The following is a 24,294-nucleotide window of genomic DNA, read 5'->3' as shown; positions in this document are numbered from 1 at the left end:
GCCACATGATGACTGTCAGCAGAGAATGTCAAAGGGGGAATTCTGGGTCTCATAGATACTAAGAACAAGATTGGGGTCATGAGAAAAAATAAAGTGAGTAGCACTGCTGTGAGATGCTCTTTAGTCTTTTAATGGAGAAATTGTAACTTATAACATGGAGTTGGTGAATGGCTGCCTGCTGATGAAAATCAAAAAGAAGGTTAGCAGGTGTGGTGAATGAGTGAAATTACAGAGTCCCAAAAATAGTTTGGGTGCCAACCAGGCCCCCACATTTAACGTCTCTTTCAAAACAACAAGGTTGAAATGTAATAAAGAGGCACGCGAGTACGCTAGGACACAAAGTGTCCTTCAGGTTTGTTTAACTGCGAGTTTGGGTCAAAGTGAGGTGCCACTTTCCAGGAAGGGCTCTTTTAATAGGTTTCAGACCAGAAGGGGGCGGTAGTTGGGGAAGCAATGGGGGTGTGGTCAGTCGGCTTCCTGGGTCGCCGGGAAGAAATAAGACATTCAGCCACAACGCCACCTCTTGCCCATGGGTGCTACCACCTACCTGATCAGAGCCAACATGGTGATCCTCAGACGCTCATGTGTGGCTATACACCAGAAACTTGGTGTCTTTAACCTTCTTGTCAAATTTTTTTCTGAATTGGGAATAACCTTGATGTTTTTTGATTTCGTAAAATGTGGTTTAGGGTCAAATAACCCCAAAAGCACAGACAGTGAGAGTCGTTTTCTTCTTGGTGAGCTGGAGGGATTGCCTGTCTCACCGCAACACACATAAATACACACCCCTGCCCCTTCATTATAATTTACAGCAATACGCTGAATAAACCCGCTAAGGTGAAAGATTAGGCATTCTAATGGATAAATAACAGTTAAATCTATTTTCTCACTTGTTAAACAACAATTCCCAAGTCTTTATTAAAACAAATGAGTTGGTTATTTTTTTTTTTTCCTATGTGCAAGAATCTCTGCAGGTTATCAAAATACGTCACAGTTCCTTTCTGTTCAGCAAAAGATTTGTCAGATTTCCAATATTTTAGAATTATTTTCTAAGCCCCAGCGGGTAGGCCAGAATGCAATTTCTTCATTACTCATTCCGTGTCACGAGAAGGCGGCAGCAGTACAGGAGGGACGGAGCAATATGGAATCATTACAGCGGCTCGTTCCTCTTATGTATTAAACCATTTGACCCAAAACAATGCATTTTAATATGCATGCTGTATATCGGCTCGGTAATATTTCATTTGTGCCGGCTTCTTGGCCGTTTAATGAGAAGAGCCGGAGCACAAAGACACACTCTTATCTGACATATTATGTATTTCAATAATAAATGTGAATTATGCGCAGGTAAAGTGTTCAAAGTGTCCTCTGTACTTTTTATTTTTTTTTTTTATTTTACTGATTAGGAGTCCATTCTGTCACCCAGCCCTATGCTCAGTTTACTTATAGTGGTGTCACAGTTGGCCATGTTGACTATCGCACAGAGCATATGGATTTATCCTGAACAGGTTACTAGCCATCTAAGGGTATCCCGTAAGACATGCACTTATCGTGATCTGGAATATTGTTCTTTATTCTGGCTGTGGGTTGGCAGTATATTAAAAAAAAAACAAAAATAAACACTACGGCTGCTGTAGAAGTATCCAGGTGGCAAGTCCATATGGGCCCCATCTCTATTTTATAGGGGCCAAATATATTACAAAATACATTAAATTGGGCACCCAAAGACAATTTGCAGATCCTCCTTGCCATCCTCTCTGACCTTGTTAACACTGGGACTGCCCTCAGGTGGTCTGATTCTTACGTCTTGGGCAGTTCCTTTGTTTCCTGTCATGGAGAGATGTCAAGGGTGCAGTAGGTGAGCCCAGAAGGGCCCCAAGGATCATTGGTGAGCCCTCTCCTCGTCTCTCTATACGTGTCCTCAGTAGACCCTTTTGTAGGACCCCATTGTTTCACTTGCCAGTGCTGTGCTGATGATGTACAGCTATATTCACCATAGAGAACCATACGGTATCAGCCACAATCTCTGTATGTCTCGCTGATATTACATCCTGGATGAAGAAACACCATCTCCAGCTCAACCTCACAAAGATGGACCTTCTTATCTCAGCTCATCTGTGGGCTCAGCACCTTAGCTCCATTCAGCTTATTATCACTAACACCTGCCAACAACAACAACATTTATTTCTTTAGCACATTTTCATACAAATGATGGAGTTCAAAGTGCTTTACACGATGAGGAAAGAGAAAAAGACAAAATAAATAAGAAAATTGAATTTGGGGACCCTAACATGGAATAAAAGTAAGGTCCGATGGCCAGGGAGGACAGAAAAAACAAAAAGGAATGCAGACGACTGGAGAAAACAATAAAATCTGCAGGGGTTCTGAGGCCACGAGACCACCCAGCCCCCTCTAGGCATTCTACCTGACATCAATGACCTCAATCAGTCCTCATGGTATTCAGGGTTCACATGGAAGAACTTGATGATGACGGTCATGTGGACTTCTGGCCTTTAACCCATCAATGGAGGGACATCACGTTGCTTTGATCAGGTGGTGGTGGCCCAGATCGGCACCACAGAAAACGGGAAAAAAAAACAGAAGAGAAAGTAGGGGTTAGTACGGATTATGGAGCCACCAGGAATGATATTGATAATTAAATGCATATACAGAATATCAGGATTAAACTAAAATGAAGCTATGAGAAAGCCAGGTTAAAATAATGAGTTTTTAGAAGTGTTTTAAAGTGCTCCACCGTATCAGCCTGGCGAATTTCTATCGGTGTTTAGCAGAAGGTCGCCCGCCTCACCACTTCTTTTAAGTTTAGCTCTCGGAATAATAAGCAGACACTCATTTGAAGATCTAAGGTTATGATTTGGAGTGTAAGGTGTAAGACATTCTGAAATATGGGATGGAGCGAGATTATTGAAGGCTTTTGTAAACTATAAGCAGTATTTTAAATTCAATACCAAGTCCGTGTGAAACCTTAGGTTGATGACCGATGACCAGCTGTCCTTCATAGACCATGTTGCTATGGTCTCCCAGTCTTTCAGATTCACTCTGTTGTCACGCAAATGTGTAAGAGGGTCACCTTCTGAGTTCTTCACAGGTATGTAATACCACCCCAAGCCAAAAGGGGTGCTACTGCCAACTTCCTTCTCTTCTTTTTGTTCCACAGTACAGAAAGGCCACCCAGTGAGTTCAACTAACTCCGCCCCTTCCGGCCTCTGGGCTATAAAAACAAGACCAGCTGAGTGACAGTGTCACTTATGGCTTAAGCGATCCAAGGGAAGAAGCTCCACAGCTTGTGCGACAGATTCTATCTAAAATCCTTTCAAACTAGTCGGATTGTTTAATGGACAACCAATTTTTCTGAACGCCATTGCACGTTGTTTTTGTTTCATATTCCTGCAAATGAACGTCGACAGCCGGGTTGGCACCCCAGCATTTCTTAGCTGTACCAACCTGTTGTTCACTTGGATGACCACACTGCACAATATTCACAAGATCAGACGGTATTGGACAATGTATGCAGCACAAATAATTGTGACCATTTTTTATTGTCCGTTTAACATGCCACGCAAAAGCACATTGCATTTAAATCTGTTTATACACTCACCTAAAGGATTATTAGGACCACCACACTAATACGGTGTTTGACCCCCTTTCGCCTTCAGAACTGCCTTAATTCTACGTGGCATTGATTCAACAAGGTGCTGAAAGCATTCTTTAGAAATGTTGGCCCATATTGATAGGATAGCATCTTGCAGGTGATGGAGATTTGTGGGATGCACATCCAGGGCACGAAGCTCCCGTTCCACCACATCCCAAAGATGCTCTATTGGGTTGAGATCTGGTGACTGTGGGGGCCATTTTAGTACAGTGAACTCATTGTCATGTTCAAGAAACCAATTTGAAATGATTCGAGCTTTGTGACATGGTGCATTATCCTGCTGGAAGTAGCCATCAGAGGATGGGTACATGGTGGTGATGAAGGGATGGACATGGTCAGAAACAATGCTCAGTTAGCCCGTGGCATTTAAACGATGCCCAATTGGCACTAAGGAGCCTAAAGTGTGCCAAGAAAACATCCCCCACACCATTACACCACCACCACCAGCCTGCACAGTGGTAACAAGGCATGATGGATCCATGTTCTCATTCTGTTTACGCCAAATTCTGACTCTACCATTTGAATGTCTCAACAGAAATCGAGACTCATCAGACCAGGCAACATTTTTCCAGTCTTCAACTGTCCAATTTAGGTGAGCTCGTGCAAATTGTAGCCTCTTTTTCCTATTTGTAGTGGAGATGAGTGGTACCGGTGGGTCTTCTGCTGTTGTAGCCCATCCGCCTCAAGGTTGTGCGTGTTGTGGCTTCACAAATGCTTTGCTGCATACCTCGGTTGTAACGAGTGGTTATTTCAGTCAAAGTTGCTCTTCTATCAGCCTGCACAGTCGGCCCATTCTCCTCTGACCTCTAGCATCGACAAGGCATTTTCGCCCACAGGACTGCCGCATACTGGATGTTTTTCCCTTTTCACACCATTCTTTGTAAACCCTAGAAATGGTTGTGCGTGAAAATCCCAGTAACTGAGCAGATTGTGAAATACTCAGACCAGCCCGTCTGGCACCAACAACCATGCCACGCTCCAAATTGCTTAAATCACCTTTCTTTGCCATTCTGACATTCAGTTTGGAGTTCAGGAGATTGTCTTGACCAGGACCACACCCCTAAATGCATTGAAGCAACTGCCATGTGATTGGTTGATTAGATAATTGCATTAATGAGAAATTGAACAGGTGTTCCTAATAATCCTTTAGGTGAGTGTAGATCACACGTCTTAAATCAAAGAAAAGCATTTTGCTTAGTGGCAGCTCCATTTGTGTTGCATTTCGATCTGAGACCTCGCTTTAATCATCCAAAGCTAAAAAGTAATCAAATGACCAATCAGCGTCAAAAGGTTGGGCAAGGGGCATCAAAAATTGGGGAAAGAGGCATTCCCATCATGAGTGTGCTGTACTTGGGAAGAAGGCGGGCAGGGAGGAGTTTATAAGGCAGGAGATCCGATGTGTTATTGAATGGGTGGAATCTGGGAATCGAAATGAGTGTTGGAAGACGGGAATACGATACAGTATTTGGCCATCACATAGGGTATGAATTAAAAGCTATGAAGAAACAAAGCTCGGTGACGCTAACAAATGTTTCACTATATTCTGTATTTAGTTAAAATCCCTAACAGCCCAAATCTCGAACATTACAGCGTTTTCCCCTTCTTCTGACGTACAAGAAAATGAAATTGTCATTTCAATCGCCGTTCTGCTGCCTTACCAAGTTCTTCCTGTCTGCTTTCTTTCCAAACACAGCGCACTCGTGATTGGAACACCTCTCCAACTGTTGACGCTCCTTGCCCTCTACCTTTTGATGATGATTGGTGGTTTGATTACTTCTTTAATTTTGGCACAATTAATGCGTGGTCTCGATTTGAAATGCAGCACACATAGATGTGCTGCTAATCAAAATGCAGTACGTCTGCTTTGTTTTTAGTTATGACACGTGTCACGCATGTGCCGCCAAGGATATCCTCATGGGCGTGTTCGAGGTATGTAATAACCCCCTGGGGCAAGAGGAGGTGCTGTCACTAACGTATTTCTCCTTCTCTCTCCCATAGCATCGGTCAGAGTATTTAGCGCCACCCCTTCTGGTCCATTTGAGAAGGAGGCATCTGTTCTACAGAGCAGACCACCGGATGGCGCTCCCTGAAAGACCCTGGATATTGACACCTGAAGAGCTTAGTAGTACCCTTTTGTTGATTTGCCCAGAATATATATATATATCCATCCATTTTCTAACCCGCTGAATCCGAATACAGGGTCACGGGGGTCTGCTGGAGCCAATCCCAGCCAACACAGGGCACAAGGCAGGAACCAATCCTGGGCAGGGTGCCAACCCACCGCAGGACACACACAAACACACCAAGCACACACTAGGGCCAATTCAGAATCGCCAATCCACCTAACCTGCATGTCTTTGGATCGTGGGAGGAAACCGGAGCGCCCGGAGGAAACCCACGCAGACACGGGAGAACATGCAAACTCCACGCAGGGAGGACCCGGAAGCGAACCCAGGTCTCCTAACTGCGAGGCAGCTACCACTGCGCCACCGTGCCGCCCTCTCTCTCTCTCTTCTCTCTCTCTCTCTCTCTCTCTCTCTCTCTCTCTCTCTCTCTCTCTCTCTCTCTCTCTCTCTCTCTCTCTCTCTCTCTCTCTCTCTCTCTCTCTCTCTCTCTTTATATATATATATATATATATAAAACATCCAATGTCCGTCTGTCTGTCTGCTTTTCATGAGAGAACTACTTAACGGATTTAGATCTTTTTTTTTTCTGTAATTTGTTTGAACATTCCGGTTGATTTTGCAACTTCTCTCATCGCGCTAAGTATCATAGATTGCTTGTGGCACCAATTTATTGATGCAAATCCAACAGAGACACTGTGGGTCAAGGGGAGTGGGGCTGGACCCTCCTCACTCATGCATCAGCCTCGGGGGGTACCTTGTATCCACTTAGCTAGCGAACGCTAGAACTACTTAATGGATTTAGAGCAGGCTTTTTTTTTAGAACTTGCTTGAACATTCTAGTTGATTTTTGCGACTTCTCTAATCACACTAAGAATCATAGTTTGCTTGCAGGAGCGATTTATTTGTGCTAATCCGAGACAGAGGCTGTGTGACCTCAGGAGTGGGGAGCCGGGCGGGGCCCTCCTTGCTGTCCTGTTTCACGAGCCACGGGGGACAACTACTACAGTATATATAAAATATATTTTTTAAGACAAAGTCAAAGTTTTGGGGATTGTCTCTGTTTAGTGAAGGTTGTCACAATATTGGATTGATTTATAAAGACTTGAGTCCAAACAGAACTGATCAGAGTAATAATGGTGGACATTTATATAGTGAAATAGCAAAAAATGATGTAAGCATGTGGCATTCTAAGAACTGGAAGTGACATCATCTAGAGGTGGGACTTGTCACTTCTGGGTCCAACCCTCCAAGTTCCACCTCTAGATGATGTCACTTCCAGTTCCAACCCTCCATCAACATAATTTGAGCCTGGAAACTGTCCCCAATGTGTGTGTGTGTGACTATATACATATATGTATATATAATTTTTTTTTTTTTTGATTACGACACGATAAAACCTTACCAAAGCCCATTAGCATATGTATTGCATTTCGGCATAGTCACATGTTGGATTGCATTTACTTTTGGCTCAAATTACATTCCATAGGTTCCTACCTTACACTGCACGATGCTAGAACAGGCTTTGGTCCCCTGTGACCCTGAATGGAATGGTGTGTGTATAACAATATTATTTTTACATTAGGGATGTAAACATGGGATTGGTGGCAGACAGTGTAATTCATGGTGAGTGTAAACTGCCTTACTATATGAAGACGGAATGGAAAGCTTTTCAAGAGCAAGTGTAAAGCAGCACTGCATGAATATTTCAGAACGTATTCAGCACATGCCATTTTTTTCTTACATGTGCCTGTTCGAGCCTAATTGCAATTAATGTATTCATTTTGATTAATTTCAAGATTACCATCTTTTTCAGTCAGAGATAACTGAGATAAAATAAAGAAAAATATTCACAGCATGATACGCTTTGAAGGAAGGCGATGGGAGAAATAAAGCCTGCTGTAGCATGAATAAAACTTTTTTTTTTTATTTTTCCCTCTCATCCCTGAGACGTCTTCATGTAAGTATGGACAGGATTTACAGCTGTACTTACTCTGCAGCTGTTGGGTGGCTCATCAGTTGGTGCCAAGTGCTGCACACAAATTCTGCCGAGCTTGTAGGCTTTACATGATCTCCCTGTGTGGGATTTTCTTCGGGTTCTTGTGGTTTTCCTCCCGTATGCATCAATTCATATGAGTACAATGAAGAAGTTCCGACTCACCAACTTCGATTTGCTTTATACTTTAACTATTTTAGGGCTGAAGTCAACTTTTGTCAAAAGGAGGAGTTGACGATGGTAATTAACTGTAAGCGGTGACAAAACCAACCGTTACGTTTTACTTGGACTCTTGCTGCTAGAGGGAAAGTTAGCTTCATTGGTTTTGACCGAGATTTCCTGCGCCCCCGTGAGTAGCAAGGCACAAACAATGGCAAAAAATGGCCCCGACACCTGGTGAGAGATCAAAGCAGATGAGTAAAGTAAAATACTTCGTGGACAACGTTTTGCCTATTCTCTCTGAACTGGAATATGACTTGTCGGACTCCGATTTTGATACAAGCGATCGAAAACCAATGTGAGGTTCCGGCTTCAGCTGACTGGTCCCCAGCTAATCGTGGTGCTGAACAGGTTCAAGTAGCTGACACGCCTACAGCACTTGTTCGCCTGGGAGGACTGCCACTTAACAATGATAAGAAGTATACAGTAATCCCTCGCTATATCGCGCTTTGACTTTCGCGGCTTCACTCCATCGCGGATTTTAAATGTAAGCATATCTAAATATATATCACGGATTTTTCGCTGGTTTGCGGATTTCTGCGGACAATGGGTATTTTAATTTATGGTACATGCTTCATTAGTTTGTTTGCCCAGTTGATTTCATATAAGAGACGCTATTGGAGGATGGCTTAGAAGCTACCCAATCAGAGCATGTATTACGTATTAAATAAAACTCCTCAATGATATACGATATGCTTCCCTCGCGGTGCTTCGCACACTTAAAGGCTCTAACAGCACGTATTGATTTTTGATTGTTTGCTTTTCTCTGTCTCCCTCACTCTCTCTGACATTCTCTGCTCCTGACGGAGGGGGTGTGAGCAGAGGGGCTGTTTGCTTAGAAGATACAGACGCTCCTCTAAAAAATGCTGAAAGACTACCTTTGCATTGATCCCTTCATTGCGGCCGCTGTATCGCGGTGCTTTGCATACTTAAAAGCCCAATAGCACTTATTGATTTTTTGAGTGTTTGCTTTTCTCTCTCTCTCTGACATTCTCTGCTCCTGACGCGCACTCCTTTGAAGATAAGATATGTTTGCATTCTTTTAATTGTGAGAAAGAACTGTCATCTCTGTCTTGTCATGGAGCACAGTTTAAACTTTTGACTAAAGGGTGTAAAGGGTTTAACAAAAGTTAACCTGAGCCTGGAACAGGGGAGAATTCCAAAGCTTTGGAAAACATCTTGTATCACTCCTGTCCCAAAGGTATCACGTCCTAGTGAGCTGAATGACTTCCGGCCTGTTGCTCTGACGTCACATCTGATGAAGACCATGGAGCGGCTGCTGCTTCACCACCTGAGGCCACAGGTCTGCCACGCCCTCGACCCTCTGCAGTTCGCATACCAGGAGAAGGTGGGAGGTGAGGATGCCATCATCTATATGCTACACGATCCCTCTCCCACCTGGACAGAGGCAGTGGTGCTGTAAGAATTATGTTTTTGGACTTCTCTAGCGCCTTCAACACCATCAAACCTCTGCTCCTTAGGGACAAGCTGACTGAGATGGGAGTAGACTCACACCTGGTGGCATGGATCGTGGACTATCTTACAGACAGACCTCAGTATGTGCGTCTCGGGAACTGCAGGTCTGACATTGTGTTCAGCAATACAGGGGCGCCGCAGGGGACTGGACTTTCTCCGGTCCTGTTCAATCTATATACATCAGACTTCCAATATGACTCAGAGTCCTGTCACGTGCAAAAGTTTGCTGATGACACTGCTATTATGGGCTGCATCAGGAGTGGGCAGGAGGAGGAGTACAGGAAGCTAATCAAAGACTTTGTTAAATGGTGCGACTCAAACCACTTACACCTGAACACCAGCAAGACCAAGGAGCTGGTGGTGGATTTTAGGAGGCCCAGGCCCCTCATGGACCCCGTGATCATCAGAGGTGACTGTGCAGAGGGTGCAGACCTATAAATATCTGGGAGTGCTGCTGGATGACAAATTGGACTGGACTGCCAATACTGATGCTCTATGTAAGAAAGGTCAGAGCAGACTATACTTTCTGAGAAGGTTGGCATCCTTCAACATCTGCAGTAAGATGCTGCAGATGTTCTACCAGACAGTTGTGGCGAGTGCCCTCTTCTACGCGGTGGTGTGCTGGGGTGGCAGCATAAAGATGAAAGACGCCTCACGCCTGGACAAACTTGTTAAGAAGGCAGGCTGTATTGAAGGATTAAAGTTGGACAGTTTAACATCTGTGGCAGAGCGACGGGCACTAAGCAAACTCCTGTCAATCATGAAGAATCCACTGCATCCACTGAACAGTGTCATCTCCAGACAGAGGAGTAGCTTCAGCGACAGACTGCTGTCACCGTCCTGCTCCACTGACAGACTGAGGAGATCGTTCCTCCCCTACACTATGCGACTCTTCAATTCCACCCGGGGGAGTAAATGCGAACATTAATTTTATTTTAATTTTTTCATTTTTATTACTATTTAATTTAATATTGTTTCTTTGTATCTGTATACTGCTGCTGGATTATGTGAATTTCCCCTTGGGATTAATAAAGTATCTATCTATCTATCTATCTATCTATCTATCTATCTATCTATCTATCTATCTATCTATCTATCTATTTCATGTCTAGAGGGCTCTAATAATGTTAAAAAACGTATTTAGAAAGTCGTAAACAGGTTTTCTATACTCTAACTGCGAAAATATTAGATTTATAAATAAAGAATCCTACTTCGTGGAAATTCATTTAATTGTCTGGAGCAGATTAACCGCGATAAACAAGGGTTTACTGTATTAACTGTGCGGAGAATATTTATAAACAGTGTGGGAGAGTTTCTAAGGGCTTCAAATATATAAAAATAACCATACAAACATATGGTTTCTACTTTACGGATTTTCACCTATCGCGGGGGGTTCTGGAACGCAGCCCCCGCGATCGAGGAGGGATTACTGTAAACCAGAATGCAATAAACTGCGACAGTGACTGCTGCTGCTGCCCCAGCCACACAAACAAAGCCTGGCAGCAAGCCTGTCGCACATTCTTGGCAAACTGGCAGCCACAGCATGCAGCAACAGATGTTTAATGTTGATTTCTATGTTAAACCATTGCTTTTCATAAAACTGTTTTTTGTAAAAAATATTCAGTCGTCAAAGAGTTATGGATATGACGCTGATGTACCCAATAACTGGTGTATTCAGTTTTAGACCTTATTAGTTCCTTAGTAGGAGTGTGGCCCTAATTTTACTGTAAGAAAATGGCAGTTTTCTGCAAGTCAATACTCTTGAACTGTTAATGCTACATTAATGAAAATTTCAGGGATTATTTGGTATTTGGATGTCTTTAAAATAGTTGGTCCACAGTTGCATTATTTACCAATTTTGGGCTGACTGAAAATGTGTATAAAAATATTTCTTTCAGTCTTTAGAGCACATTGGCCCTTAATATCTCCACCCCTAAGCCACAGCAGATCTTTCAAGTTCTGGTTGTTATCACTCATGTTTTAATTCCTCTTTTACAAACTTTATCTGAAAGAAATCAAACTTTTTCATTTATACAGCATTCAATATGTGGGGGGAAAAAAAAATAATTTTCACGCCTATATTTTAATGCTTATTGGCCGTGTGTGACAAATGTGAACTGGGAGTCCCAAGAATTTCCAGCGCACGTAGTAATAAACACTTCTATTAATGCTTACTAGAGGGGGATTTCACAATCAAACCCTGGCTAGTAATTAAGGCAAGAGCTGAATCTTTATAAAGTACAAGATTTATTCTTCACAGAAAGGATTCCAAACACAACAAAGCTTCATGGACCACAAAGGCAGTCCAAGTCAATCAAAGTCCCAATACAGAATCCAAGTGGAGTGGTTGAAAAAACAGTAAGGGGGCAAAATCACAAGATATACAAAGGGCACAAGCACAGCAAAACACAGATAACTCTCTGACTCCAGAGCACATTCACAATGAACTGTCAGGAACTGAGGAAGACCCTCCTGATTTATGGGGTGGAGGGCAGTAGCTGGTGGTGATTGGCAGGAGGCCCCGCCTCTTGAGGGAACACCCATAAAAGACATGGAACATAGCAAAAGCAGCCTTTATACACAGGAAATACAAAAATAAGGATAGATGTACAAGAAAAGCAATGAAAATAAACAAAGGAGACATAGCACATTAATTTAAACCCAACTCACCCTGCCTGAGACTCGACAAAAACGTGTGCCATAAAAAGAATTATTACCACTAGTAAGGGCCTGTTTTACTTAGTACACGCCTAAAATTGTGCACACTAGTTGTTGAGTACAAGGACGTTCTTTTCAGCAAATCGGAGTGGGTTAGTCATGAACATTTTCTAAAATTGGATCATTTGGCATGGATTGACTCATTTTCCATAAACGTGAATGTTACCTTAATAAAATGAGACGAGCCTTCATAGCTGAACTTAATTGACAGGCAATGCTGCAACTAAGAATTCGTCTGAGTGTAAAGGCTACAGATACCAAACCAAAAACACACCTGACAGTGCAATACATGATAGCATGATACTTCAACATCCAGAGCCCAAAAACACAACGCAGGTGACGCTGATCCTAAGGTTTGGACGGGGTGACAACAGCAGAAGTTTGTCAAGAAACGGGATGGGGGGGTTAGGTTGTTGATGGGGCGATACTCCTCACTGGGACTTGGACTGCCAGGTCAGAAGATCTCTTTCATTGTAGTCCTTCTGGTGTGTCTTCAGACCATCTACCAATCATATAGTGACTTTATCTATCTCTTTTATATAGTGCCTTTCCTATCTATTATATAGCACCTTTCCTATTTATCTGTCTATCTATTATATAGTACATCTATCTATCTATCTATCTATCTATCTATCTATCTATCTATCTATCTATCTATCTATCTATCTGTCGTATAGTGCCTTTCATATCTATCTATCTATCAATTATATAGCACATTTTGTATCTATCTGTTATACAGTGCCTTATACATCTGTCTATCTCTATCTGTCTATCAATTATATAGAACCTTTTCTATCTATCTATCTATCTATCTATCTATCTATCTATCTATCTATCTATCTGTCGTATAGTGCCTTTCATATCTATCTATCTATCAATCTATCTATCTATCTATCTATCTATCTATCTATCTATCTATCTATCTATCTATCATTATATAGTGCCTTTCTATCTATCTATCTATCTATCTATCTATCTATCTATCTATCTATCTATCATATAGTGCCTTTGCTGTTTATCTGTTGTATAGTGCCTTTCATATCTCTCACCCGACTGAAAACATGGGAGTGATCATTTCATTAAATAATAAATATAATTAACAGCATTTGATTAAGAAATCACTTGGAATTAAAAGCAGTTGCAAGGTTGGGTCACCCTAATAAGGACATTTGGGGTCTCTAAAAGCCAAAGATTTTTGTAAATGAGTTTAATTTACACCCACAATTAACGAGTGAATGATAACAGCTGTCACTTGTAAGGGCTGAGGAGAAGCGCTGCACATGCGCATTCCGTGTTTGCTGCACTTGACTATCATTAGATTTGATTTGTTTTGCTTCATGGCCTTTTTCAAGGACACCAGAAGAGGGTGCAAATGGTCCGCACGTCAGAAAGAAAATTAAAGGAAATAATTATTTTTATGTACAAAGACGCTGCCCTGCAGTTTATTAATTCAGTAATAAATTCTCCTTGATATGCTGGTGTTATCTAATAAGCTGCTTGAAAAACAATTTTGTTATGTATACTCCATATAAAGAGAATATTTCTAATTTCCTATTTCCTCTACAGATTTTCAATAAGCAAAGTCCTCTTCTAGACCTCACTAGATATTACAAAATAAAGAGGCTAATAACAATCACAGTAATGTCTAACCTTTTTAAAATTACATACCAAATAATTATGCTAACGGTGAATTTGAGACTCACAGTTTTGCTAATCCTCACCAGGCTCCTGTTGTTTTAGATTTTTAGTCTCAATTTGTTTGCAGTGTACATGTGTATTAAATCATCTCCAGAGCAAAGTTAAAGTATTTGTTAGTGTTGTGTAAGATTTTTTTTATTGCATAGTTATAAATCATTGTCACTACATAATGTAAAACACTTTTTAATAAATTAGCATTTGGAGGAGGCGGAGGAAATATTCCCATTAAAAGTCTTATTGTCATCACCTTCCTCGTAATATATGACGTCTTAATCACAGAAATAAAATTTTTATTATCAGAAATGAAGTTATGAGGAAAATGTGCCCATTCAGTTAATTTGGGTTTGATTTTATGGTTATTGTGTTCAGATCCCCACCACCGGAGGCTTTGACAGAATTAAACTGCCAGCTGTACGTACGCCGCTGTTTTCAAAGACGTTCTTGCTGGTCAGCATAAGAGAGAAATCCTAAAAGACACCATTTCATAAAGCATCTGAGCTCTCAAAGTAGGAGGATAAAAGTACATGACGTGCAGATCAAGACTCTGCTGCATCTTCTTAATAGCTGTGTGAAGACATCATGATCCGAGATGTTCATCCTTCTGACAGGTTCTCCTACTTCAGCAGAGGACTTCTGAAGCTCCGTCTAAGAGACCGACCATTGGATTCTCAAACACCTCTCTGACCAGGGTCCTTATTTCCTGAGCTGTGCAGTTTTGGCCAGGCGACCAACTCTAGGAAGAGTTCTGGTGATTCCAAACCCCTTTCCATTTCACACAGAGGCCGCTGTGCTCTTGGGAACACTCAAACCCCGTCCTCTACCTCTCCACAGTTTTAATAAATTTGCACACCTTTTCTGAAAACTTGTTTTCACTTTGTCATTATGGGTTATCGAGTGCAAATTGGCAGGTAAAACTGGAAAAATGTAATCATTTCAACGTTAAATGTACAACACGGTAAAGTGTGTAGAAAGTGAAAGGGTCCATCCATCCATCCATTTTCTAACCCGCTGAATCCAAATACAGGGTCACGGGGGTCTGCTGGAGCCAATCCCAGCCAACACAGGGCACAAGGCAGGAACCAATCCTAGGCAGGGTGCCAACCCACCGCAGGACACACACAAACACACCCACACACCAAGCACACACTAGGGCCAATTTAGAATCGCCAACCCACCTAACCTGCATGTCTTTGGATTGTGGGAGGAAACCGGAGCGCCCGGAGGAAACCCACGCAGACACGGGGAGAACATGCAAACTCCACGCAGGGAGGACCCGGGAAGCGAACCCGGGTCTCCTAACTGCGAGGCAGCAGCGCTACCACTGCGCCACCGTGCCGCCCCAGTGAAAGGGTCTCAAGACTTTATAAGTCCGTTGTATGATTTCCCAGCAGAGCCCCTCCATGACCAGCTACACCATAGCAGCCATCGTTTTCAGTTTGAGACCTCATCATTGAGTTTAACTCACCATCATGTACATCATTCAAAATTTTGCATTTAAGAAATACTACACTTAGTCGAAGACCCTGTAAGAAGTAACAAAAGGACATCAGGCAAGGCCATATTAGCACCACCTGAGAAAGACTCTGCTGTCTAAAGAAACTATTTCAGCCACAACATACCTATTTGGACTTGTCTTTTAATTACGTGACATTGTAAAATGCTATTACAGTAAATCTATAATAATAAAAGGCAAAGCCCTCACTCACTCACTCACTCACTCACTCATCACTAATTCTCCAACTTCCCGTGTAGATAGAAGGCTGAAATTTGGCAGGCTTATTCCTTACAGCTTACTTACAAAAGTTAAGCAAGTTTCATTTCGAAATTCTACACGTAACGGTCATAACGGTCAGCAACGTCCGCCATGTTGAACTTTCTTATTCATGGCCCCATCTTCACGAAATTTGGTAGGCGGCTTTCCTGCGCTAACTGAAACCGATGTACTTACTTATTTCGATGGTATGACGCCACTGTCGGACGCCATATTGAACTTTCCAACGTCACCAATTTTCAAACTTCCCGTGTAGGTAGAAGGCTGATCCCATCTTCACGAAATTTGGTAGGTGGCTTCCCTGCGCTAACCAAAACCGATGTACGTACTTATTTCGGTGGTATGACTCCACTGTCAGCCTCCATATTGAATTTTTCAAACGTCACTAATTCTCCAACTTCCCGTGTAGGTAGAAGGCTGAAATTTGGCAGGCTTATTCCTTACAGCTTACTTACAAAAGTTAAGTAGGTTTCATTTTGAAATTCTACGCATAATGGTCATAACGATCAACAACGTCCGCCATATTGAACTTTCTTATTCATGGCCCCATCTTCACAAAATTTGGTAGGCGGCTTCCTTGCGCTAATCGAAACCAATGTACATACTTATTTCGGTGGTATGACGCCACTGTCAGCCACCATATTGAACTTTCCAACGTCACTAATTCTCCAACTTCCCGTGTAGGTAGAAGGCTGAAATTTGGTACTTATTTCAGTGGTATGATGCCACTGTCGGCCGCCATATTGAACTTTTAACGGAAACCAATGTCCGTACTTATTTCGTTGGTATGACACCACTGTCGGCCGCCATATTGAACTTTCCAACGTCACTAATTCTCCAACTTCCCGTGTAGGTAGAAGGTTGAAATTTTGCAGGCCCATTCCTTACAGCTTACTTACAACAGTTAAGCAGGTTTCATTTCGAAATTCTACGTGAACGGTCATAACGGTCAACAACGTCCGCCATGTTCAACTTTCTTATTTACGGCCCCATCTTCACGAAATTTGGTAGGTGGCTTACCTGAGCTAACCGAAACCAATGTACGTACTTATTTCGGTGGTATGACGCCACTGTCAGCCGCCATATTGAATTTTCCAACATCACTAATTCTCCAACTTCCCGTGTAGGTAGAAGGCTGAAATTTGGCAGGCTCATTCCTTACAGCTTACTTACAAAAGTTAAGCAGGTTTCATTTCGAAATTCTACACGTAACAGTAATGACGGTCAACAACGTCCGCCATGTTGAACTTTCTTATTTATGGCCCCATCTTCTTGAAATTTGGTAGGCGGCTTCCCTGCACTAACCGAAACCAATGTATGTACTTATTTCGGTGGTATGATGCCACTGTCGGCCGAAATATTGAACTTTTCAACAGTCTTTGTTACTTATGGGCCCATCTTCAAGAAATTTGGTACACGGGTTCCCAACGCTAACTGAATTCTACTTACGTACATATATACGTCCATAGCCTGCAGCTCGGTCACCATGTGAGGCGGCGTTGGGTCCCCCATCCCAACGCCTTCCACGTTGTTGGCTGCCTGCCTATATAAGGCCGTCCGTCGCTCCAGTCTCTACATTCCCTTCCTTGTTTCGCCATGGGATTCACGTCTCCCTACTGATAACTACAGCCTTTTTATTTAATCCACAGCTTCTCCGCTGTTTTATTGTTTGTTTATTACAATTATACTGTAGTTATTGTGTAGGTATTTTACACTTACTTTACATTGTTCAGGTACCCATTTCCTTTATCATTCCAACCCCCATTAACATGTCTATCGAGATGATCACCATCGATCAAAGAACTGTCACTTACTGACTGGTTTCCATGCCCAGAGATACCACCTGCCTTTTCCATTCTCTGTGTTACATATTGCACGGCCATATCAGGCTCACTCTTGATATCCGGAGGAAGATTCTGTCTTATGTATTGAATGACTGGGACAGGTTCAAGGTGTGGACTGATTACGGTACAGGAGATAATTATACTACACAGGAGCACTAGAAGAGTGAAATGCTTAAGCCCTTCACCTGTGGTTCTGCATGTGAGTTGATGGCTGCCGCTGAATTGTTCGGTTGTCGCTTTCAAGTGTACCGAAATGGCCAAATAGTTTACACCTTTCGACAACCGAACAATGCTTCTTAAACATCTTAGATTCACAGGTGACGATTTCAGTAGTGGACACTCTGATGTTTATGAATGTTTAAACTCTCAAAAGCTGGATGTGAAGTTATTGATGAAACCGGTTGTGTGCTTACAACGCTTGACAGATGCCGAATGTCACTTCAACACAAGTCCTACAAATACTGACGTAATTGAAGCAAACCATGAAACTCAAACCGATTATGACAGCAGCAATCCAAGCTGTGAGATTTGAGACAAGATTACTGTTCACATGGCCGACTGTACGTTACATGCTCAAGAGTAAGCTCAGCGCACAGCTTGGTCATATTACAACTGGAGTGCCGAACTGACAACATGGTATACAAAGAGATCCTTAACAAATAATTATTGCCATATTTTCCCTCAGTTTAAAAAGGTTAAATTTTCTTCTTAATAAAAATTTTAATGCAGTACTTCGCCGATGCGAAGCGCGGGTATTTTGCTAGTATATATAAAAGAAAAAGGCAACTTTCCTTTCTTTACACCTTTTTTCCTTTTATCCCAAACTAAAGCCTTTCTCTCTTAACACTGCAGAGGACACAAAACTAATTTTCTTTAAATGCCGGTAAGGCACATTACCAGAGGCAGAAATTTGGACGTTCACATAGAAAATTTAATTTCTATACCACAGCAGTCGTGTAGCGCCTTTCAAAAGGGATCAACTACCGAGAGATGATCCATATACATTTTAGCTGCTGTTAGTACTACTTACCTGTTACACCGTCTTTAAAATGTAGTTTACCCGTAACCACTCCAGTAGTGCTCAATGTACCTTTACTTCTAAAAAGTTAATGTTTTACTGTTTAATAACTTATAGACTACATTTTATTATTTTTCCCTTGCACTCAGTGACCAAAGCTATATATATATATATATATATATATATACCTGTGTGTATGTTTGTATGTATGTGTATATATATATATATATATATATATATATATACACACACACACACCTATCTAGATTATATATATATACACACACACACACACATATATATAATTTGTGTGTGTGTATGTATGTATGTGTGTATATGTAGATATGTATATATGTATATAGATATGAAGATATGTATGTGTATATATATATATATATATGTGTGTATATATATATATATATATGTAGACTCAAACCCATTGTGACAGCAGCAATCCAAGCTGTGAGAAACAGTAAAAAGGAGGCGTGTCAGACGTCGTGGTACATTTTCATGTAAGTTATTTTTAAAATTTTTACTTTTCTTTTTCATAACTTCTTTAACACATGACATCGCTGCGATGCGCGGGTATTTTGGTATTTTGCTATATATATATATATATATATATATATATATATATATATATATGACAGCAACACTCATAACAGTGACAAAACACTTACATTGACAATCATGTTACGTTTTTTTAAAAATGTTTCCTTTTCTTTTTCATAACTTCTTTAACACACTACTTTTCCGCTGAGAAGCGCGGGTATTTTGCTAGTTACTAATAATTGCGACATGTAATTACAGTCTGCTGTCACTGTGAGAGCCGGTGTATCTGTTAGGCAGCCGCATAGGGCACCGTCATCTGAGGGGTGCCATTTTTGGCAGGCAAGGGGCAACCAGATCATTTGTGTTTCTGAGTGTGTGCTTGCACTCCGGACACTGAAGGGGTCCCCCTGTCCCATCCAAGTGTCAAACTGTAATGATAAAGAGGGTCAATGGGAGAACCCCCCCTCCATTCCTAGTTGTTAAACTGTGATGATACTAATTGGGTGCCATTACCCACTTATGAAAGTAGTGTGTACGTACATCAAAGGGCACACGCTCCTTCAAGTCCGTGGTATATGCAAAAATGGGTGCCACTTGTGTTGTTAAAGGGCCGCACACTCCGTACACCAACAGGGACGAACAAAGTCGTTGAACTCTAAAAAATGCCAACTACCGCTGTGGACAATGAGAGATGATGTGTCATCCCTGCCTAGGTCTCCAAATTGGCGTTGAGCGCCACTGATCACTGTTACTGTTTAGTATGTCTCATTGGTTTGAAAATATTCAAAAAAGTGATATCGGTCTCTTTGATAAAGTACAGTATGTTTAAAATGCACTGATATTTTCAAACTTAGTCCCAGAATGCACTTGATTGTTATGCCAGGTAGACAATTTCTAACTTATTTCCTTTGTATCTCTAGATGTGAAGCACTCAATGAAATATCCTGTCATGAACACAGAGTCGGTCCTACTGAAGTTACACTACGGAAAATCTATAAGGTAGGTCACTGTCTTGGCAATTTTGTCAGAAATATTACAATTCCTAAAAATTACTGTTTCTGTTTATTGTTATTCATTTTAAATGTTTTAATGTAACATTCAATAGTTTGTTGTTAACATTATGGGTCATGGGTGCTGCCTTTTTTGTTAATCTGGTTTTATGATGTCGGGTGCTATCACTGCATTTGTGCTACGTGGTGTGACGTCACGTTGTCCATCTCATTTAAGGCTGAAGGACGTTGCAGTATCAAGTGGACTTACTGTTCTTAAAGTCAGATTGTGACCTATTGATTGTTTAGTCTTTTCAATAACAGTAAATAAACTCTGCTGAATCCGCCTCACCTCTGGTTCATCGAAAACGTGGAAGTTTTTGTGAATTTCCATGAACTTTGCATAATGCAGTGAAATCAAAACGGATGGCGAAAATGAACTAGTTTTAAGTAGAATGTAATGGTGCCGTGGTCTTTGAAGTATCCAACAGGGCAACAGAAGTGTCTGCCATCTATGCTGGACCATTTGTTGGAACCAGATCTGTAAGGCAGTAGTGCTAACCACCGTGCCACTCCGAGATAAAATTATACACCGTGTCCACAATACTCCGGGTCTACCTCTCTCTGCATCTCCCGAGACCCTAACGCTATGACTAACTAACACCTGTGATACAACACCTGTGTCACTTCCCGATCTGTGCTACATAGCGAGCAACATAACACTCTTAATCCAGCAGTGATAACACAATGTGCAATGAATTGATGCAGACCAACAAAGGATTTTCAAAGTCTTCTCATTCTGTTCAACTGATGTATCCCCACAAATGAAAATATTGCAAAGTTTTTAATGCATATGGGGTGATAATGCATCTGCAGTAGTGACATCACACGTGCATACAGTATATACACCATAAATTACTCACACATACACAAAACAGACCAGCGGTGCCACAAAATGTGAGAAGGAATACACTTACAGTATACATGTGTCATACAAATCTGGCTGGTAGCACAGATTGGGTAGTGACATCTTTGTCCAACATGGCTGCTACTGCTCTGTGATATCTTGCTGGCTTCACAAAGCATCATGGGCTTGCTGGGAAGAAAAGGTTTATCTAAGTATACTGCACGTCATGTTTTCAGGGACAAATTTGGTGAACAGGGTCACCGGCAGAGTCGGCAAATTCGCTGAGAAAATTATTTTGGTGAATTTTGCTAATCAACACTACTTTTTTTCCCCCCAATATTTAGTTTTTCCATCTCTGCAACTTTGTGTTCGAATATCTTTTATTTTCTGATTGTTTTTTGCTAACCCTTAAGGCTCGGTTTCTTGATTCCCTGCCCTGTATTGATCAGGTTTGTGGAAAGATCGAAGGGGCCACGACAGAAACTTCTTATCTAGTGTTTATGTGCTTCTTGAATGCTACTGTTTAGTACTTTATGACCCTTTCTTGCTTTTTATTTGCTTTTTATATTTGTGTAACATTTTTGGAAACTTTTCCTTTTTCTGCCTGCCTTTGTATATTTTGCACTCCAGCTTTTTTTTTTCCAAATGTTTTTAGATTTTGGCTTTCAAGTAAAGATCAAAGCTTTCGTTAGCTGTTTATGGCTCTGAAATTTTAAGTTTGTCCCAGTTGTAATTCTATAAATGGTACGCACTGTATACTGAATCTGAGGGAGCATGGCCTTGTTTCCGATCCATGCAGTGTAGGCTTCTTACAATTACAATACAATTTATTTTCTGTATAGCCCAAAATCACACAGGAAGTGCCGCAATGGGCTTTAACAGGCCCTGCCTCTTGACAGCCCCCCGGCCTTGACTCTCTAAGAAGACAAGAAAAAACTCCCAAAAAACCCTTGTAGGGAAAAAATGGAAGAAACCTTGGGAAAGGTAGGTTTGGCGTACAGTGGGGGGTCAATACAATACAGTACAATACACAGAACAGAACAAATCCTCAAAACAGTATAAAAATAAAAATTTTAGAAGTATAGAGTTGAATTTAACAGTAGATGATATCACGTAATATGATTTGGATTTGTTTAGAGTCCTGGAGACCTCATCCATCAAGCTGCCTCCCCCATTTGGCCATTTCAGAGCTGAAATAACACTAATCCGATGAAAGGATCCCTCTTTCCCATGATTTCTATGATCCTCCATCAGGGATGACTTTACCTTAGGCAGGCAAAACAACTTGGCAGGTGGGCTGTGGCCCACCAAGTGCCACATTTGAGTACCGAGAAGAGAAACAGAATAGGTGAGGGTTAGTAACAACTATCATGTTACTATCATGTTACTTATGTTGGGCCGCACGGTGGCGCAATGGTAGCACTGCTGCTGGAGTTTGCATGTTTACGTGGGTTTCCTCCCACAGTCCAAAGACATGCAGGTTAGGTGGATTGGTGATTCAAAATTGTCCCTAGTGTGTGCTTGGTGGGTGGGTGTGTGTGTGCCCTGCATTGGGTTGGCGCCCTGCCCAGGATTGGTTCCTGCCTTGTGCCCTGTGTTGGACCCTGTGTTCAGATTCAGCGGGTTAGAAAATGGATGGATGGATAGATGTTACTTATGTTTTAGTGCTAATGACTAACAACAGAGATGCAGTCTGCACAGTTAATCAGCAGCTCTAGGCAGGGTGTGCTAAACTGAAGTAGTGAGTCTTCAGCCTGAGACCGAAGGGGCATCTCTTATAGTAGCAGGCAGACCAGTCCATAGTTTAGGGGTCCTGTAACTAAAAGCTCGACCTCCCACTGTTATTTTATTAATTCTTGGAATCATAAGCAGACCGGCATCTTGAGATCTTAATGTGCGCTCTGGTTTGTAAGTCATGATAAGTTCAGACAAATAAGCCGGACCTTGGCCATTTAATGCTTTATATGTTAAAAGGAGGATTTTGAAATCTTGTTCTCTGATGGCACCTTTGGCGGAAGCCATTGGCATCCTCAAGCAAAAACAGATGAGTAATAGAGCTGTGGTGACAAATGCATGGAGGATAAATGCATGCAGCAACAAATGGGCACAGCTAGTAAGCCCACCTTTACGGGAAATATATTTTTGTAAATATTATGTAAATGAAAGTAAATTGAGTCAAAACAAAGCATTTCATACAAGAAGCAGTAAGCATCGAGAAAAAGTGCCTAAGGATATTCCACTTTTGTTCACAGGAACATTTCCTGGAAGTGGTTCACTTAACAACTTGTATTTAGCCAGCACTATGCATTAATTTTTGTTTTTTATTTTAACCCTCACGGACATGTTCTCAAACCAACCACCAGTCCTCTTATTAGGTATTAAGAAATTGTAAATAAGGAAATTAAGTATATATTTCTTTGTGTCGAATTTCAAAAGTTAACAAAACTGACAAATAAACAGCATTCTGAGTAAAAATTTTGGAACTCCTTGATATTAGTTTTCCTTCATTCGCAGTTTTCTCAGTTTGAACTTTGCCATTTTTATTATATCTCTAGCCATTCCCCGTGGCTCTGCCCGCGTAGTCCTGAAACAGGATAGTGAGGAGGTGTATCCAGCAGGGGGCGCTGGCTCCCTTGTTGGAATAAGTTATTTTGTAATTGTGGCAAGTTGCATAACCCAAAATTATATTGATATAATATAAAAAGGTGATACTCCTCCCTTAGTGATACAACAATATGAAATCACAAAGGAGAAATAACTATGCTTTCTTTAATGATGGCTTACATGGCATAACAGACGAAGGAAGCCATGACAAGACCTTCGGGAGTGGGGGCCCGATGTATAAAGTCTGCCATTTTCGTTGCTGCGTTGGAAGGATTTTCTGGATTGGATGATGTTATCTACCATCCATCCGTCTATCTGCTTCAAAAGTGTGCCGGGCAATGTTCCAAGGCTTTATACCCTTTCTTCATGTGCAGGTCCCCACTTTGGTGAATAATACAATTATAATTCCATAGAAGGCAAAGAGGATACAATTTGATGCTGACTCTGACAGACGAAAAATAGTGCACGTTTCCACAGCTGACTTTATCTGTCTTGTCGTATGCTTTGCCTAGCAGTTCTAACTGATGAGCCCCTGTGCTAAATTTGTGTCCGCTGTGCATGTAAGTAAAAAAAAAGTATATTTCTAAAATATTTTTGTGCAGAGGACCGTGACATATTAAACTATGTTACAGGATGGCCTGGCTCCCCACTCCTGACGTCACTCTTTCCCCTCCTCTCGGCCAGCAGCCTCTGTCTTGGATTAGCA

General features: G+C 41.5%; 1 protein-coding gene across 1 annotated transcript in view; it reads left to right on the top strand.

Annotated features, from left to right (window-relative positions):
* Nucleotides 1–24,294, top strand: part of LOC120530770 — a 350,925-nt gene that overhangs the window by 214,372 nt on the left and 112,259 nt on the right. The window contains exon 7 of the mRNA XM_039755354.1: nt 20,009–20,087. Coding sequence (XP_039611288.1) covers nt 20,009–20,087 — 79 coding nt within the window. The remainder of the gene's footprint in view (nt 1–20,008; nt 20,088–24,294) is intronic.

Source organism: Polypterus senegalus, chromosome 6 (genome assembly GCF_016835505.1).
Source record: "Polypterus senegalus isolate Bchr_013 chromosome 6, ASM1683550v1, whole genome shotgun sequence".
NCBI lineage: Eukaryota > Metazoa > Chordata > Cladistia > Polypteriformes > Polypteridae > Polypterus > Polypterus senegalus.
The sequence above is the reverse complement of the archived record's forward strand: the minus strand, read 5'-3'. Positions and strand labels throughout refer to the sequence as shown.